This window comes from Orycteropus afer, unplaced genomic scaffold (genome assembly GCF_000298275.1).
Source record: "Orycteropus afer afer isolate SDZICR_OR568_19922 unplaced genomic scaffold, OryAfe1.0 scaffold00042, whole genome shotgun sequence".
NCBI classification, from domain to species: Eukaryota; Metazoa; Chordata; class Mammalia; order Tubulidentata; family Orycteropodidae; genus Orycteropus; species Orycteropus afer.
The window spans coordinates 13022239-13039373 of record NW_006921629.1 but is presented as its reverse complement, the minus strand read 5'-3'; the positions used below and the strand labels follow the sequence as shown (position 1 = coordinate 13039373).

The following is a 17135-nucleotide window of genomic DNA, read 5'->3' as shown; positions in this document are numbered from 1 at the left end:
AGGCCAGGCCTGAGCGTACAGGGCCTTTGTTGTTGTTAGTTGCCATCCAGTCACCTCCGACTTACGTCAGCCTTGTGTATAACCACAAAGCATTGCCTGGCCCTTGGCCCCTCCTATCTTTGGTATGTTCGAGCTCATGCCGCAGCCAGTGTCAGTGCATCCCATGGCGTTTACTTCCTTTTCACTGCTTGGTGTCTCCCAAAACACCACTACGAGAACACAGAACCTTTCTGAACAGGGGTGATTTTGGTTGGTGGCTTTGGGGCAGAGGGCTGCCACAGAGGGTTCTGCCAGTTCTTGGGATGTGGTCATTACAGCCCAACAAAATGCTGCTTTTTTTATGTGTGTGTGAATTACAATTTTTATTTTAATTTTCTTATGGTAAAGGGCCCACAAAAGCAGAAGAGTCTCTCTGTGGCCCTGGCCTGTGGGCTTGGGCAGGGCAGGTAAGGTCCAGCTTAAGCCTAGACTCGCTCCAGGACCTTCCACCCGCTTTAAGATGCTCTTCTTACCCAAAACCAAACCCAACCCACTGTCATTGAGTCAATTCTGACTCATGGTGACCCTATAGGGCAAAGTAGAACTGCCCCATAGGGTCTCTAACAAAATGCCACATTTTTTCAGGTGGCCTAGACTGTGGGCAGCAGCAGGACCAGGGAAAGGACAGGAGTCAGAGCAGAGGGTCCAGAGCCAGACTCCTATAGTTCAAAACCCTGCCTGGACACTTCCCAGCTGTGTGACCAGAAGCAGTTACTCAACCTCTCTGTGTTTCAGTTGTCTCCTCTGTAAAATGAGAATCTTTTATTATTATTATTTCTTTCACTTTTTAAATTTTTATTTATTTATCCTTTTTTTAAAAAAAACTTCTATTGTGATTTGGGTGAAAGTTTACAGAACAAATTCATTTTCCATATAGTTCACACACATTTTGTTTCATGACATTGACTACAATCCCCGCAATGTAACAGCTCTCTTCCTACTTCCTCCTTGTAGTCACCTCTTCCCTGTGTCCTTCCCTCCCACGTACTTCCCCACCCCTCGCCCCCTGAGCTGTCTCCCTATCAAACACTGTTCTTCTGTTCTCCCACGATTGATCACTCCAAGGTGTGTATCTACCTGATGAAAATGTTCAGCCCATGTGCCTGTCTCCTGTTTGGCTAGAAGCCACTGGAATGAGTTCAGTTCTAGACCTGAAGGGTAACTAGGGGCCATAGTCTCAGGGATCTTACCAGGCTCGTATCATACCAGCAAACCTGGTCTTTTTTTTTTTTTTATGATTTTGAGTTTTGTTCCACATTGTTCTCCCACTCTTTCCAGAATCTCCCAAAATGAGAATCTTAATTGTGTCCTCCTTCTTGGGTTGTTTGAGGATTGACAGAGACACTCAGAGCTAGCACAGTGCCTGACACACAGCCAACACTGGCTGCTGCTGTTCCTCTTGTGTCTACCAAGCACCTTCTCTCGGGCTCGGCATCCACTTTCCCATTTGTTCTCTAGAGATTATGTAGGTAAAGCACTTGGCACGCTGCTTGGTGCATAGTAGGTGCTCAGTAAATGTAACTCTTACTAATAACAAGTGATGATGTGACTCCTTACCCCAGCCCTTCAAGGTGGGTGTGGGTGCCCCTTCTTCCAAAGGAGCCTCAAGGAAACTGAGCTGCCTGCCTGGAGTCCCGTGGGGAGCTGGCTGCATAGAGGCAGAATCGAAGCCATGTCTTGTGCCATGCGCAGGGATGGGCAGGGCATCTGATTCGACCTCAGTGGCTGGCTGACCTCAACTCGGCCCGGAATAAATGCCCTAAGGAATGCAGATCCAGGGGCTACATGCCTGACAGGGGGAGACAACAAGAGGGATTCAAGTGAGACTCCCAGATGAACTGTTCCTTTGGTCAGGAACTGTGATGATGCTTGCAGAGGTGAAGGGTTTAGGAATCTCCTGGGTAAATCATGGCAAAGGCAGGCAGATGTGTGCGTGAGGTTGGCACTGTTCCGTGCAGAGGCTGGAGCGTGGCTGAAATGACCTCAAAAGGACCCTACTCCATTGAAGAACTAGCCCAGAAACCAGGCCTGGCCCACCCCCCCGCCTTTCCTGTTCACTTCAGCTAAATAGATCAGAAGGAAAAAGTCTGTTTGATTTTAATCTCGACGCAGGACACTGGAGATTACATTTTCCACGGAAAATGTCAGCCGCTGCCTAAAATAGGACTTTGGAGAAAATGCGAGAAAGTGTATTTTTAGGTTATATGTTTCCCTCCTGGATTCCTGCAGCCCAGTGGACTGCGTGATACTCTCTCTGTTTTAGCTGCCAGGTGCAGACCCCATTCCTTTCAAACAGGTAGGTGGTCTGGGAGAAGGCTCCTACAGGAAGAAAATGCTTGTGGGTGCATGAGCTGAAGACAGGTGGGCAGATGCAAAGCCCTGTTCCATGTGTCGGGAGGAGGAAGAGAGCACTGACTTGGGGTGGGCTCTTGGATTCTGCATTTCCAATAAGCTCCCAGGTGATGCTGATGCTGCTGGCCCTGGAGACTGTCCTTTGAGTAGCAGGAAGCCCGAAGGGGCAGGAAGACGTGGGGTCAGTTAGAATGAGAGGGACCTCAGAGAGGCCTGAGCAGGGCCAGGAGCTTGGCACGGACAGGGGGACGCCTGTCAGAGACTATTCTCTAGGGCCCCCTCCCACAACCCCACAGAGACACCTACTTGCTGTGTCACCTTGTCCAAGCTGATTCTCCGCTCTGAGCCTAACTCCCTCTGTGAAACAAGGCCATGGCTCCCACCACATCCCCCCTTTAAGATGCTGGAATGATTCAAAGACATCTGGTATCCAAGGCAGCCAGGTACAGGTATGAGTTCAGGTACCAGCCCACTTGGTACAAAAGGTGCTTCAGGAAACACAGAGGTAAAAACTCTGCATGTAAAGTGCTGGCAGGTCCAATAAATTCATAATGTTTTGTGGGTCTGGGCCTGAGAGGCTGTGGATGTTCACTGACCTTGCCTGGAGAGGAGGACCTAGGAGGGGTGAGCTGAGGCCCAGCCCCCAGGGGGAACGCACGGAAGCGTTCCTCACTGAATGGGATGCTGGCTGCTGTGGTCTTTTCCAGGGCAAGCCCTCCGCACACACACACACACACACACACAGGGTAGGGTGAGGTTCTCCTGTAGACCTCAGCCAGGTGATCCCAGAGTAGCAGGTGTGTCTAAGGCCCTGTGAGCAGAGGCAGGGCTGGGTCTCACTTGCGTTAGCAAACCAGTCGCCATTGACTCGACCCCGGCTCACGGCGATTACGTATAGCAGAGCCGAACTGTGCTGCACAGGGTTTCAATGGGTGATTTTTCAGAAGCAGGTCACCAGGCCTTTCTTCCAAGGTGACCTCTGGGTGGACTCTAACCACCAACCTTGCCAAGCGCATTGACCATTTATACCACCCGGGGATTCCATTGACCTGGGCAGATGATCTCCATCTGATTTGCTTGTGGATGGAGGGCCCGCTTTGCTGTGGGGGTGGGGGGGACATTGAGCAGGTGGCCATCTGAAGAAGTACAGTCAGGGGAACTGTGAGAACTATCAACTTACTGTGACACCTTCCTTCTCTGGGAAAGGAGCTGTACTTGGGTCTAGAAGGGCCCTGCGGGCTCCAGTTTTGTCCCAAAGTGAGCCTGGCCACACCCGATCTACTTCACTAAGGGTGGGGTGGCGTGGGGGGCTGTCAGGCATCTGGGCTCAAGCCATCTGTCCAGAGGTCGAGTGACCTCACAGGGTCGTAGGGATCTGTCCAGACCATCTGTGGGTGCACACAGTAGGGAGGGGTGGCCCAGACACCTCAAAGCCCCACTGTATAACCTGATCACTTTTTTATCTCTTCATGTCTCCTGTGGCTGCCTGGATCCTGCAGAACTCCCAACTGAGGAAGGTAAGGCTTGCACCAGGGCAGGCTCTGAAGCCAATGGGAGATGTTCCGAGGCCCTATGTTGTCCGGGTATGCCCCCTCCAGCCCTGTAGAGTGAGGCCTTCCCTCAGGGCCTAGGGCTCTCTTTCCAACTTCAGGGAGGGAGCAGGCCAGTTGGTTTCAGAATGGGGGGGTGTCATTTGTTCTCACATGGTGCTCCCATTCCCAGGCAAGTCCCTATGGGAGCTGGTGCTGGCGCAGTTTGAGGACCTCCTGGTGCGCATCTTGCTGTTGGCTGCCCTGGTCTCATTTGTAAGTAGGGCCCCGTCTGTAGCCAGAAGAGGGAGCCCTGAGGCACGAGGCTGTCCTCTCAGCTTTGGGCGTCCCTGAGCCTGCTCCCTGGCCCTATCCACCTCCTGCTCTGCTCAGACCTTGACTTCCCCCACCTGTGCTCTCATAGCCCCTACACTGGTCTCCTGGCTCCTCCCTGGTCCCCTCCAGTCTGTCTTGCACCCTAGCTGTCAGAGTGAGCTTTCAAAAGCATAGATGGGACCCAACCCTCCCTGTTTTAGCCTAGAGTTTTTCAGTCTTGGCACTACTGATGTTTTGGAGCCAATAATCCTTTGCTGTGCGGGGTGGTCTTGCCTTGTTGAATGTTTAGTAACATCCCTGACCTCTACTCACCAGAAGCTATGCACTCCCTTGTTGTCACACTCAAAAATGTCTCCAGATGTCCAGACGTCCCTGGGGGACGAAATCCCCCTCCACTTGAGAGCTGCTTCCTCAGCCCCTCCTTTCACTCTTTATGCTCCTCAGACATATTTTGGGGCCTTAAATTTTTGTGACCTCCTTTTGATCGTTGCTCCCCTTTGTTCTTCTCCCCTCCTGGCACTCAGACTCCTCCTGAACCCAAGGGGCCACGGGGCCAGGGTGGGAAGGTAGTGAGGGAGATAGTGGTTGTCATGGATGGCTGAGCAGCAGCGACCCAAGTGGAACTCGGGCTCATTTCCAGGCCTCCCTGAGAGTGGGCATGATTCTGGTTCCTGGCACCTCCCCTGGCAGGGCCTGGGGAGGAGACTTCATCTTGGTGGCTGAGAGCATAGGACGTCAGGTGCACTGGGTGGGACTCTTCCCCTCCAGCCAGCAGGGGCTCAGCCAGCTGTGCCTGGCCCTTCTGGCCACTGTCCTCATGGATACTGGGCTCTTGGACTCTTAAACAGAAAAAGTCTATCCTTGCAGAACCCTGAAACAGATGATCCTATAGGGTGCTTATACCCTTCACTATACACACGGGCACACTGAACCCTTGGAGGGGTGTGACAAGTACCCACGTAGGCCAGAGATGGTGGAAGCGGGACTTGAACTGGCTCCCAGCCTGGGCACGTGGGCGCTAGTTGTGGAATGAGGCTCCTTTGGCCAGTGAATCTCAAACATGATAAGGTCCAGAATCACTTGCGCTTGTGCAAACACAGATGCCGGGCCCACTCCCTGAGTTTCTGATTCAGTAGGTCCAGGATGGGCACCTCAAATAGCTTTTCTAGCAAGTTCCCAGGCGATGCTTCTGCTGCTGGTCTGGGACCCCACCTTGCTCTGGGCAAACTTTAGAGTCTCTAGCTGGTGGTTGTTTAACTGTCCCATGTCCCTAAAAGTTGCCTTGGGTGGGACAGAGGCTGTGGCAGCCACTATCTGAGGGACTTGAGTGTCTTCTAAGCCGAGGCCTTCTCAGAGTCGCCTAGGACATCCAGGGATCTCCTCCACAGCAGGGAGGCAGACAGGTAGACAGGAAGGAAGAGAAAGTCGAGCAGGTCCTGCCCACAGCACAGACCAAACTCACTAGCTATGATCCCGACAGGTCCTGGCTTGGTTCGAGGAGGGTGAAGAGACCATGACAGCCTTCGTGGAGCCCCTGGTCATCATGCTGATCCTCGTGGCCAACGCAATCGTGGGCGTGTGGCAGGTGGGAGACATGGGGAAGTGGCTGGGGCTCTGAGGTCTCCCAACTGCTAGGTGTGACCTTCACCAGATGCTGGGACCCCCTGCAGGTCCTTCTGCTTCCAGCTTCATTCCAAGCCCTGAGGGTGTCACTCTGAGGCGGTGGCCTATTGGGGGCCGCAGGAACAAATCGCCTGCTTGCCTTGCCTTCTGCAGGAACGCAATGCTGAGAGTGCCATTGAGGCTCTGAAGGAGTATGAGCCTGAGATGGGCAAGGTGATCCGCTCAGACCGCAGGGGTGTGCAGAGAATCCGTGCCCGGGACATCGTACCCGGAGACATCGTGGAAGTGGCGGGTGCGCCGGGGCTCCCCCTTTCGTTGGGTGATACTGGTTATCCTGTCTCTCACTATGCTTCCATCTTTCGGCTGTTTAAATTAGAGGGGTGACTGTCAGATCCTCAGATCCCTCCAAAGTTCCTCTGCCGACCCCACCCCCATATTATACAAACAAAGAGACTAATGGCCAGAAGGCAGGGGGCCACCTAAGGGATCACACTCAGGCCCCTGCATCCCAGCCCCAGTCGTGGTTCCTGGCAGCCCTCTTGGCTTTCGGGGTGGTACCCAAAGCCCCACACTCAGCCAGGCCCTCTTTCCTCCTCAGTTGGGGACAAAGTGCCTGCCGACCTCCGCCTCATTGAGATCAAGTCCACGATGCTGCGAGTGGACCAGTCCATTCTGACAGGTAAGCTCTGGAGGCCTGGCCAAGCAGGGGCTGGGCCAGGACATGGGTATCTTTGCACAACGTTTCTCATTCTTCTTCCATGACCAGGTGAATCTGTGTCTGTGACCAAGCACACAGATGCTATCCCAGACTCCAGAGCTGTGAACCAGGACAAGAAAAATATGCTGTTTTCTGTAAGTCCCTTGGGTACTCAGGCCTTCCCTCTAGTGGAATAACAATATCATTAATATTAATCAATTAACATCCCAATGGGAAGAACCTCATCAGTTATTGACAATACATGCAGATTTACACTTATAATAGCTTGTGTTTACTGAGGGCTGTGGGCCTGGTATTTCTGAACCAACCGAACTAAACTGACTGCCATTCAGTCAATCCCGACTCATAGTGACCCCCATTGGGTTTCAAGGCTGTAAATCTTTACAGAAGCAGATTGCCTCATGTTTGTTCCACGGAGCAGCTGGTGGGTTTGAACCACCCACCTTTACGGTTAGCAGTCAAATGCCTTAACCACCACACCACCAGAGCTCTTTGATACTGTTCTAAACTCTTTATAAATATTAATTTGTTGAGTTCTCACAAAAAACCTTTGAAATAAGTACTCTTGTCTGTATTTTCTAGCAGGCACAGAAAGGTTAAGTAAGTTTCTCAGGGTAACGCAGTCAGTGAGTGAGTGACGGAGCTGGGATGGGAACTTAGATATTCTCCAAAGTTTTCCTTCCCTCTTACCTACTAGACTAATTGGGAAACGGCAAGAGCTCGCCTATAATGACTCTACAGAGAGTTCTCTAGAGGGAAGAGGATTGCAAGAGTGGTGGAGGATGGTGGGAACAGTCCATATCAGAGACAGGAAGACTGCTTTGGGGTGGGGAGGAAGACTTCAAGGGCCATGCTCCGGTATCAGCAGCTGTCCCAGAAGCCTTCTAAGGAGGGTGCGAGTGAGGGCGGAGGTGGAGAGCTGTTGCTCAGGGCAGAAGAGAGGCAGAAGAAGCCCTTGCCTGCTTGCCACTCTCAACATAGTGCATGCATTAGAAGGGTGAATAGTCCAGTTAGAGTTGAGTTAATAGTCTCCTTGGAGCAACTGCATCTTGGGCCTATATTGTACCATTCTATAGAGAAGGACTCAAGGCTGGCTGTCCCTTGTACCAGGACTTGGGCATTGTGCCAGGGCCCTGGGAGTAGAGAGGCTTAGGTTCAGGTTTTCTGGCTTCTTCAGTAAATATTCATCAATAAATATTTATGGACTATTTATGAGGAATCACATCAGCCACTTGCTCCCATGTGCACATGTTGTTGTTGTTATGTCCTGTCAAGTCGGACCCGACTCATAGCGACCCCTCCTTGGGTTTCTGAGGCGGTATCACTATGGAGGTAGATTACCCAACCTTCCTTCCAAAAGTCACATTTTTGATGGGTTGGTGCCCATGCTGTGCCGTGCTGGTCAATGCTGGCTCTGGTCCTCCTCTGTGCTAGGCACTGGGGGTATGGTGATGAACCAGAGCCCTGCTGACACCCTCATGAGGGAGACAGCAATGGCTAATACATAGCTCCAAGTCAGGGAGCACTAAGCAACAGGAAGAAGAGCAAAGCCAAGCAGAGGGATAAATAAAATCACTGCAAGGGCCTGAAGGAGGCAGAGATCCGGGGCTCTGGCTGCAGTGTAAGCAGCTCTTCCTTTGCCCCTCACTCGGCCAGGGCACCAACATCGCATCGGGCAAGGCAGTAGGTGTGGCAGTGGCCACAGGCCTACACACAGAGCTGGGCAAGATCCGGAGCCAGATGGCGGCAGTGGAACCAGAGCGGACGCCGCTACAGCGCAAGCTGGACGAGTTCGGGCAGCAGCTGTCCCGAGCCATCTCTGTGATCTGTGTGGCCGTGTGGGTCATCAACATCGGCCACTTTGCTGACCCAGCCCATGGCGGCTCCTGGCTCCGTGGCGCTGTCTACTACTTCAAAATTGCCGTGGCCCTGGCTGTGGCTGCCATCCCTGAGGGCCTCCCGGCTGTCATCACTACATGCCTGGCGCTGGGCACACGGCGCATGGCACGCAAGAACGCCATTGTGCGGAGCCTACCCTCTGTGGAGACGCTGGGTTGCACCTCGGTCATCTGCTCTGACAAGACTGGCACGCTCACCACCAACCAGATGTCCGTCTGCCGAGTGAGTGGCCGCAGTCAGCTTGGGACCCCTTTGGTGGTGCTGTGTGATGCTGGGTAAATTGGGCTCCCTTTCTGGGCCTCTCCCTGCCTTCCTCTTTGGTAGGGGATGGAGAGGAGAACCTAAGGGCCATCCCACAATGGGGAGCAGATCCAGGTTTTCATGGAGTAGATGGCTGGCAGGCTGCAGTGGACGGAGCCTGGTTAGGTCACGGTGGGGCCCCAAGCAAGTTGCTTCCCATCCCTGAGCCTCAGTTTCCCTGTCGGAAGCTTGGGTGTGCAAGTCCTAGCAAGTAACCATAAAGGACCCAGGAGAGGGTCAAGTCTAAACTTGACCCTTGATGTCTTAGCCAAGCTGGGGCTGGATCTGGGTTCTATCCTGCTTCCACCATGGCTCTCTGTAGTTAATGCCCGTCACCAGATCTGTCAGCTCCAGTGACCGAGAAAGGGCCAAGGCAGGAATTATTTATTCCCTGGTGCTTGATCCCATATCCTGGGCACGTTGCCCGTGTATTCCACGGATTCTAGCCAAGGCTCCAGCAAGCCTGTAGGGCAAGGGCTCCTCCTGACCCAGCACAGAAGTGGATTGGGGTGACGGTGAAGGTTGTGGGTTTCCCATCCCTCTCAGGTTCCAGGTTCCCCCATGGCTCCTCTCTCCTCATCCTTGTTCCCACAGTCTGCCAGCTGGGTGGGCTCTGTGTTCTGAAGCCTTAAGGGGCTGCAGGGGAGGGGCCACCAGCAAGCCTTACCACCCTGCAGCCCCTGACTTTGCCCCAGAGCTCTGCTAAAATCCCTAATGGGACTTTATTTGAACAAAATATTCCTTGGCTCAAATAGAGACTTGAAAAACACAGCATAAGGAAGTTGTAGAGGCCTTACTTGCTGGATGCTGGGCTGAGAAACTTTACTCTTCAAAGACTGCACTTGCTGGGGAGCTGCCTCTAGGAGCAAGGAGAAGAGCAGGGAGACATGTTTATTGAGCACCTACTGAGTGCTGGGCTGGCCATTTGCTTGGGAATGTGCAGCAAGGCTGTTCCCAAGAAGTTAGCTGACAAGAAAATGGGCCACCCTAGGAGGAGGTGAGCCCCCTGTACTTGGTGACCCAGCAGCCCTGCCGACAGGAGCTCACTCCCTGGGGACACCTCTGTGTAGGAAGATGTATCTCAGAGTGGGGTGTAGGTCTCCTGGGAAGCAGAAGTAGGAACAGCTGGACTCTGATCCCACCAACTCGCCAGAGGAGAAACTGAGGCTCAGGTGCTCGGCAGATTGTGATGAACCACTCAGAGCAAGGACCAGGCTTCCTATCTTAGCTCAGGGCTCCATCAAGCTAGATGCTGCCCCAGAGCATTGAAGAATCTGCTGCAACCCCTTCCGGGTCCAGAGCAGACAGCCAAGTCCAAGCTGCAACGCACCTGCACAGAGCAGAGAGCCCGCTCTGCTACTCTTACACTGCGCCTCCGTGACCCTGGAGACGGGGATGGCACCAGTGGCTCTCAGGGCAGCCTTGCAAGACCATACCCTGGAGTCACGCTATTCAGACTGGCTGCCCTGGGAGGAGACAGGCAATCTCAGCCCACCCTGAACACACCCCTTGGCTCCTCAGATGTTCGTGGTGGCGGAGGCCGATGCCAGCTCTTGCCGTTTGCATGAATTCACCATCTCCGGTACCACATATGCCCCTGAGGGTGAAGTGTGAGTGCGAATCAAGAGGGCGTGCTTCCTGGTGGGTGGGACCACACGGGAGAGCTCAGAGTGGTGGTGGCGGTGGTGGTGGTGGTGAAGGAGGTGGTAGTGGTGGGTCTCCTGGGGGTGGGGCCAGGAGGCAGGGTACCTCCAGGCGTGGGGCCAATGCCCTTATACTGACCACATGGGCTCTGCAGGAGGCAGGGAGAAAAGCCTGTGCGCTGTGGGCAGTTTGATGGGCTGGTGGAGCTGGCGACCATCTGTGCCCTGTGCAACGACTCAGCACTGGATTACAATGAGGTGGGTCACCACTCTCTTTCACGACCTCCCTAGTATATGAACACCCAGGACAGACCTTCTCACATAGTTTCAAAGCTCCCAGGATTGGCGATGTCTGCCTCTTCAGAGTGCCATACCACTGGGGCTTTGGGAATGAAGGACCAAGGACCCCTGGGGAAGAGATTTGCCAGACAGGGACTAGGGAGAGTGTTTAAGGCATAAGGCGCAGCCCAGAAACCACTCACATGCTGTATAGCTTGATGTTATTTAGGTATCAAATGCCTTTGCCGGGGCTGGAGTTGAATGATGGAGCCCAGGTGAGTGTGAGGCGCGAGGGTAAGCCCTTGGCCAGACTGAGTCAGATCTCTGTGCCAGGCTGAGGGCAGCAGAGAACCACAGAGAGGCTTTGCGTAAAGGTGCGGTATGGTCGGATTTGCATTTACAAAAGGTCACCCAGGCTTCCTTGTGGGGAACGAACAGAGCAGGCAGAGCCAGACTGGAGCCAGGGCCAGAGTGAGGCAAACTGAGCCTTGGCTGGAGCCTTAGCATGGGTTGAGAGAGGTTTGGGAGGCGGAAACCCTTGGTGCCTAGTTGGGTGAAAGAGAGAGAAGAGGTCAGAGTAGCTCCTGGTTGCCATCTTGGGTTGGGCTGTCACTGGATTTGCAAACAAAGGGAGAAGAGGAGGTGGCCTGAGAGGTCCCCAGGACTAGGGTCTGGCAGGCAGCAGTTGGACATGCTGGTTTAGAGCTTAGGAGAGGGTCACAACTGAGTGCTGGTAAGAGCACATGAAATGCCACGAAAGCAGGAGGTGTTTGAGACCCTAGGGGGAGATGGTGGGAGGCAAGGGGCAGGGCCTGAACAGCAGAGTTTGACCTGGAAAGAGAGTGAAGGAGAGTGGGAAGGAGTGAGCGGAGAGGTGAGGAAAGCTGGGAGGCTGGGGTGTATGACCAGAGGAAAAGAGAGGAAAGGAATGTGGGCAGCTCTGCCTGAAGCTGCCCAGACCCAGGTCGTTCAGATTGGGAAGGGCTCACGAGCCTTGGCTCAAAGGAAGTTATGTCTCTGGCAAAGGGAGTTCCATAGGGCAGGGAGTGAGTGGGAGGTGATATTGGGGAGCCCAGCTGGCAGCCATCTTGCTCCTCACTCCTTGTTCTCTGGGTCCCACCAGGCCAAGGGCGTGTATGAGAAGGTGGGAGAGGCCACGGAGACGGCCCTGACTTGCCTGGTAGAGAAGATGAATGTGTTTGACATGGACCTGCAGAGGCTGTCCCGAGTGGAGCAAGCCGGGGCCTGCAATGCAGTGAGTATGGTGATGGGCTCAGGCCGCAGGCTGCATGGCTGGGACGTCTGGAGAGAGGAGAGAGAAAAATATCTTGGGGGACTTCTGGGAGGAGATAGGACTTCAGATTCCTAGTAAAATTTGGCTAAAGGGAAAAGGCTCCATGTGGGCAAGGGCTTGGAGGAGGAAGTGCACAGCGTGGTCAGGAAAGGACAACTTTACAGCATCTCTCTGGCTGGAGATGGAGGTAGAGGCCTTGAATGCCAGAGTCAAAGGAGTGTAAACGTTATCCTGCAGGGAGGAGAGAGGTGCTTCCTGGGACTGAGCAGCTGGTGAGGAAGCACATGGACCAGCTGGCTCTGCCCCTCATGCCCTGACCTACCCTGGCCCCCCAGGTCATCAAGCAGCTGATGCGGAAAGAGTTCACCCTTGAGTTCTCCCGAGACCGGAAGTCCATGTCAGTGTACTGCACGCCCACTCGCCCTGGCTCTGCGGCTCAGGGCAGCAAGATGTTTGTCAAGGTGGGGGCCTAGCTGACTGGCCTGGGGCCCCTACACACCATGGGACTGGGGACCTGGTCACTAGTCCACTGAATCACCAGACTGCAGCTGCAGGAGACCCGATGTCAAAGCAGAATGAAGGTGGTCAGCCTGCCATGGGGAAGTGGGAGTAGGATCCAGGTCTGGTAGAGACAGAGACAAAGCCAGGGGCCTGAGACCTGTTCCTCTCCATGGCCCCACCTCTGGGCTGCAAGATTCCGCCTTGCCACCTGACCTCATGTCATCCCTGCTCCTCTGTGGGCCTAGGTCACCCCATCTGAACAATGGGGTCAAGCTAGAAGGTCTTAGAAGCGCTTTTGCCTCTGACCAGTGGTGTTGAGGTGGACGGTGCCCACCTCATGCTCCACGTTTGGAAACTGAATCCCAGGAAGGGAATGACACCAGCTTCCACCCAGATCTTTGCCCATAGCACCTCCTGTTGCTGCTTCTAAACCTGAAACAGGAACCACAGCCCTAGCTTTACCCCATGATGCAGGTTTTAACCCCTTTTGAAGTGAAGTAGCTCTTGCATTGGTGCTTGGGCTGCTGAAAAAAGTTAGCGTCTGGGGTAAGACCTTCTGGGAGAACCAAAAGCCATTGAGCAAGTGATCAGAGGCAGTACCTATTCTGAGGCCTGGGGTAGGGTCTGAGGTGAGACCCTGACACCCCAAGGGACATGTTGACTCCAAGTCCAGCTTCCTCCAAGCCACTTCCACTCCCTCCTCTTCCTGGCGCCGTGCCTGCCTCCCTGCCGCTGAGACCCCACAGACCTGGAATCCCAGTAGCCCCATGTGAGTAGGGAGACAGGGCTGCAGAAGGGATGGCATACCCACATTTACGCCCACCCCCAAAAGGCTGCAGCAGGCTTTCTCAGTTGCAGGCTGGTGGGGAGAGGGTGCCACCTAGTGGGCGGTCATTTCCCCCTTCTCCCCACCCTTGGGTTTTCTCACAGTGGGCCTTTCCTTATCTGGACTTTCTAAAGTAGATTCTGGGTCTTGCCTTGCAGTGTGTGCCCTTGGGGGGGGTCTTTTCCATCTCTGGGCTTCAGTTTCCTTAGTTGGGCAATTGGAAGGGGGGGTTGTGACTGCAGGGTTACCTCCTCATCTTGCCCCTACTCTGCAGGGGGCTCCTGAGAGTGTGATTGAGCGTTGCAGCTCAGTCCGCGTGGGGAGCCGCACAGTACCCCTGAACACCACCTCCAGGGATCAAATCCTGGCAAAGATCCGGGATTGGGGCTCAGGCTCAGACATGCTGCGCTGTCTGGCATTGGCCACCCGGGATGCACCCCCAAGGAAGGAGGACATGCAGTTGGATGACTCTAGCAAGTTTGTACAGTATGAGGTGGGTTCTGGGTTGGGGTCACAGGGTGGGAGCCACGTGTCCCCCTGCAGCTGCTGGGCAGGTAGTGGGTTGAGGGTAGTCGCGGGCCCAGTTGACATCTGCTCCTTCCCTGCAGATGGACCTGACCTTCGTGGGCTGTGTGGGCATGCTAGACCCCCCACGGCCTGAGGTGGCTGCATGCATTGCCCGCTGCCGCCAGGCAGGCATCCGTGTGGTCATGATCACAGGGGACAATAAAGGTACGGCTGTGGCCATCTGCCGTCGGCTTGGTATCTTCGGGGACATGGAGGACGTGGTGGGCAAGGCGTACACGGGCCGTGAATTTGATGACCTCAGCCCTGAGCAGCAGCGCCATGCCTGCCGGACAGCCCGCTGCTTCGCCCGCGTGGAGCCAGCACACAAGTCCCGAATTGTGGAGAACCTACAGTCTTTTAATGAGATCACTGCCATGGTGAGGCCAGTAGACAGGAGCCTGGGGCAGGTGGTGAGACATGGGGAGTGCTTGCCACAGGGCTTGGAGAAAGCAACCCGTGCAACTGCCCTTCACCCTTTTTTTTTTTTTTGTCTAACACTTTGTTACAAATATTTTGAAACACACAGAGAAATTGAAAGAATTTATTGTGAACACTGGCATATTTACCTTTTAGATTCTACAACTAGCATTTTGCTATACTATTTGCTTTATCACATTCCTACCCAACTATTCCTACCCATCTACCTGAATACATCTTTTTAAAAGCATTTCAAAGTAAGTCACAGACATCAGTACACTTCACCCTTACATACATCAGAAAACGTATCATTAACTAGAGATCAGCATTTGTGTATGTTTTTTTTATTCTTTCATGAGATAAAATTTACATACAATGAAATGCACATATCTTAAATCTGCCTTTTGAACAATTTTTGGTAAATACACACACCTGTATAACTTAAACTTTGATACAGAACATGACCATCAAGCCACGAGTTCCCTCCCCCATGTCCCCTCCCCTTCAGGTCCCTCTCCCACCCAAGACAACCGCTGTTGCAAATTTTCCTACTTTAGATTAGTTTTGTCCTAGATTTTCACATGAATGGAATCATACAGTATGTACTCTTTTGTGTCTGGCTTCTTTCTTTTGAGATTTATCTGTGTTGTTGAGGGTATTGGTAGATTATTCATTTTTATTATTATATAGTATTTCACTGTGTGAATATATCACAATTAACTTATCCATTTGCCTTTGGATGGACCCAGGTTTGCCTTTGGTTTGGGCCCAGGTTTTGTTCTGTCTCGCTCTTGATCCTAATTTGTTCTTCAAAACTGATTTGATTCTTGACCTCACCCTTATCCCAGACCTGGCCCCTGATGTTAATCTTGACCTCCAGCCTAACCTAGTCCTTTACCTTGACCTTAACCCTGACCTGTGGCCTAGCCTTGACCTGAGTGCTGAGCTGGACATCATCATTGATTTGACCACAATAGTAACCTGGTTCTTGACTTTATCTTTGACCTCTACACAAACTTTGTCCCTGACCTTGATCTTAAGCTCCATTTTAATCTGATTCTTTACTTTGAACTCAACCTTGATATAGATTCCAGTCTTGACCTAAACTCTGACCTGATCCCTACTATTGACCTTGACCTCCAACCCAATACTATATTCTAACCTCAACTTTGCCCCGAGTCCCAATCTTGCCCTTGACTGTAACTCCAGCCTTGACCATGGCATCATTCCTGATGTGGGCCATAACCATATGACTTGGCCTCTGACTTGAGTTGACCTCCACCTTAATCTGATTTTTTTTACCTTGAGCTGGAGTCCCATTCTTGACCTTGAATTTCACCTTGACTACAAAACCTCCCTGGTCCTTGACCTGGGCCACAACCTTGACCTCATCCCCGACTTGTCCTCGATTTCATATGCTACCCTATCCCAACCTTAATTTCATCTCCATCCTCACTACTACCCTCCCTCAGCCTTATCATTTTCTCTTGCCTTTGACTTGATTTCCTCCCCAATTTTGTCCTCGTTTGTACCCCTTGCCTTCCCCTTAGCCTCATCCCAGCCTAATTTCTAAGCTCGTTCTTGACCTTGTCCTATCCAGCTGTCTGCTTCCTTAGGGCAGGCTAATTTGGGGGAAGATGTGGGGTGGAAGGGAAGTTGCTCAGGTGTGGCCCTACCTAACCTGGCCCACAGACTGGTGACGGAGTGAACGATGCTCCAGCCCTGAAGAAAGCAGAGATTGGCATCGCCATGGGCTCAGGCACGGCTGTGGCCAAGTCAGCAGCAGAGATGGTGTTGTCAGATGACAACTTTGCCTCTATTGTGTCTGCAGTGGAAGAGGGCCGGGCCATCTACAGCAACATGAAGCAATTCATCCGCTACCTCATTTCCTCCAATGTCGGCGAGGTGGTCTGGTGAGGCCCTGCAGTCCTTCCTGTCAGCCCCTCTGGGTCATCCATATCCCTGAGATAGAGAAATGCTTGTTCTTAGCATAGGCTGAGGAAGGACAGGTGCCTTGGTGGCCGGAGCTTTCCAGGACTGGGGATACCATGTAATTCTCCAGAGGACCTGGTGAACTATGGACTGTAGTTCACCCCAGCCCTCAAAGAGGTGCTTGAAAAGTCCCATCATCCTTTCAGTCATGACCTTCTTCCCACTTTCAGAGTCACAAGATGGGAGAGACTAGCCCCAACTTCGGGCAGTAATGTGTTGGTGTGTGTACATGCATAAGCGTCTAAGTGTATGTGTGTGTGCACATGCTTGTGTGTGCCTGAGTGAGAGGTGCGTACATGTGTTTATGTGCACATGTGTACTCTTATGCGTCTTTGGCCACGAGTACAAGCACAAAGGATGTGCCAGCATGTAATTGTACAGCATTTACCTTCCTGTGTGAGAGACGCCTGAGGGGAATGGTGAGCACAAGTTTGCCTGTACGTTTCCACACACCAGTGTAAGTGTGTGGGTGTCTGTGGATTTAGGTGATGTGCCCTAGGTTTTTGCATGTGTCTATGAACAAATGTGTGTATGCATAAATGTGTGTACGCATGGGAATGCACTGTTCACGTGTGCGTGTGCATTTGGCCTCTGTTAGGCCTAAAGAGCAGACATGTCGGGACTCTAGAGCTAGGTCTAGAGGAGACAGGGCCAGCCCAGAGTGAGACAGAGATGTGTATGCACACCTCTCACTCGTGCACACACATCAGCGAGGAGGCGAGGGGCTGCCATAGAGGCAGTGGGTGAGTTCCCTGTGGCCTGGGTGTGAGCAGGAGCTGGGCCCTCCGTCTGCTGGGGGCCTGGCCTGCTGGGGGCTACA

The 17135-nt window shown here is 53.0% G+C and overlaps 1 protein-coding gene across 1 annotated transcript in view; it reads left to right on the top strand.

Annotated features, from left to right (window-relative positions):
• ATP2A3 (ATPase sarcoplasmic/endoplasmic reticulum Ca2+ transporting 3) overlaps positions 1–17135 on the top strand; it is a 36609-nt gene that overhangs the window by 8530 nt on the left and 10944 nt on the right. Inside the window, exons 2-15 of the mRNA XM_042780475.1 lie at positions 3891–3908; positions 4114–4196; positions 5737–5841; positions 6033–6171; positions 6478–6558; positions 6646–6731; positions 8254–8718; positions 10318–10406; positions 10595–10697; positions 11842–11973; positions 12348–12473; positions 13614–13832; positions 13948–14283; positions 16016–16236. Coding sequence (XP_042636409.1) covers positions 3891–3908; positions 4114–4196; positions 5737–5841; positions 6033–6171; positions 6478–6558; positions 6646–6731; positions 8254–8718; positions 10318–10406; positions 10595–10697; positions 11842–11973; positions 12348–12473; positions 13614–13832; positions 13948–14283; positions 16016–16236 — 2203 coding nt within the window. The remainder of the gene's footprint in view (positions 1–3890; positions 3909–4113; positions 4197–5736; positions 5842–6032; positions 6172–6477; positions 6559–6645; positions 6732–8253; positions 8719–10317; positions 10407–10594; positions 10698–11841; positions 11974–12347; positions 12474–13613; positions 13833–13947; positions 14284–16015; positions 16237–17135) is intronic.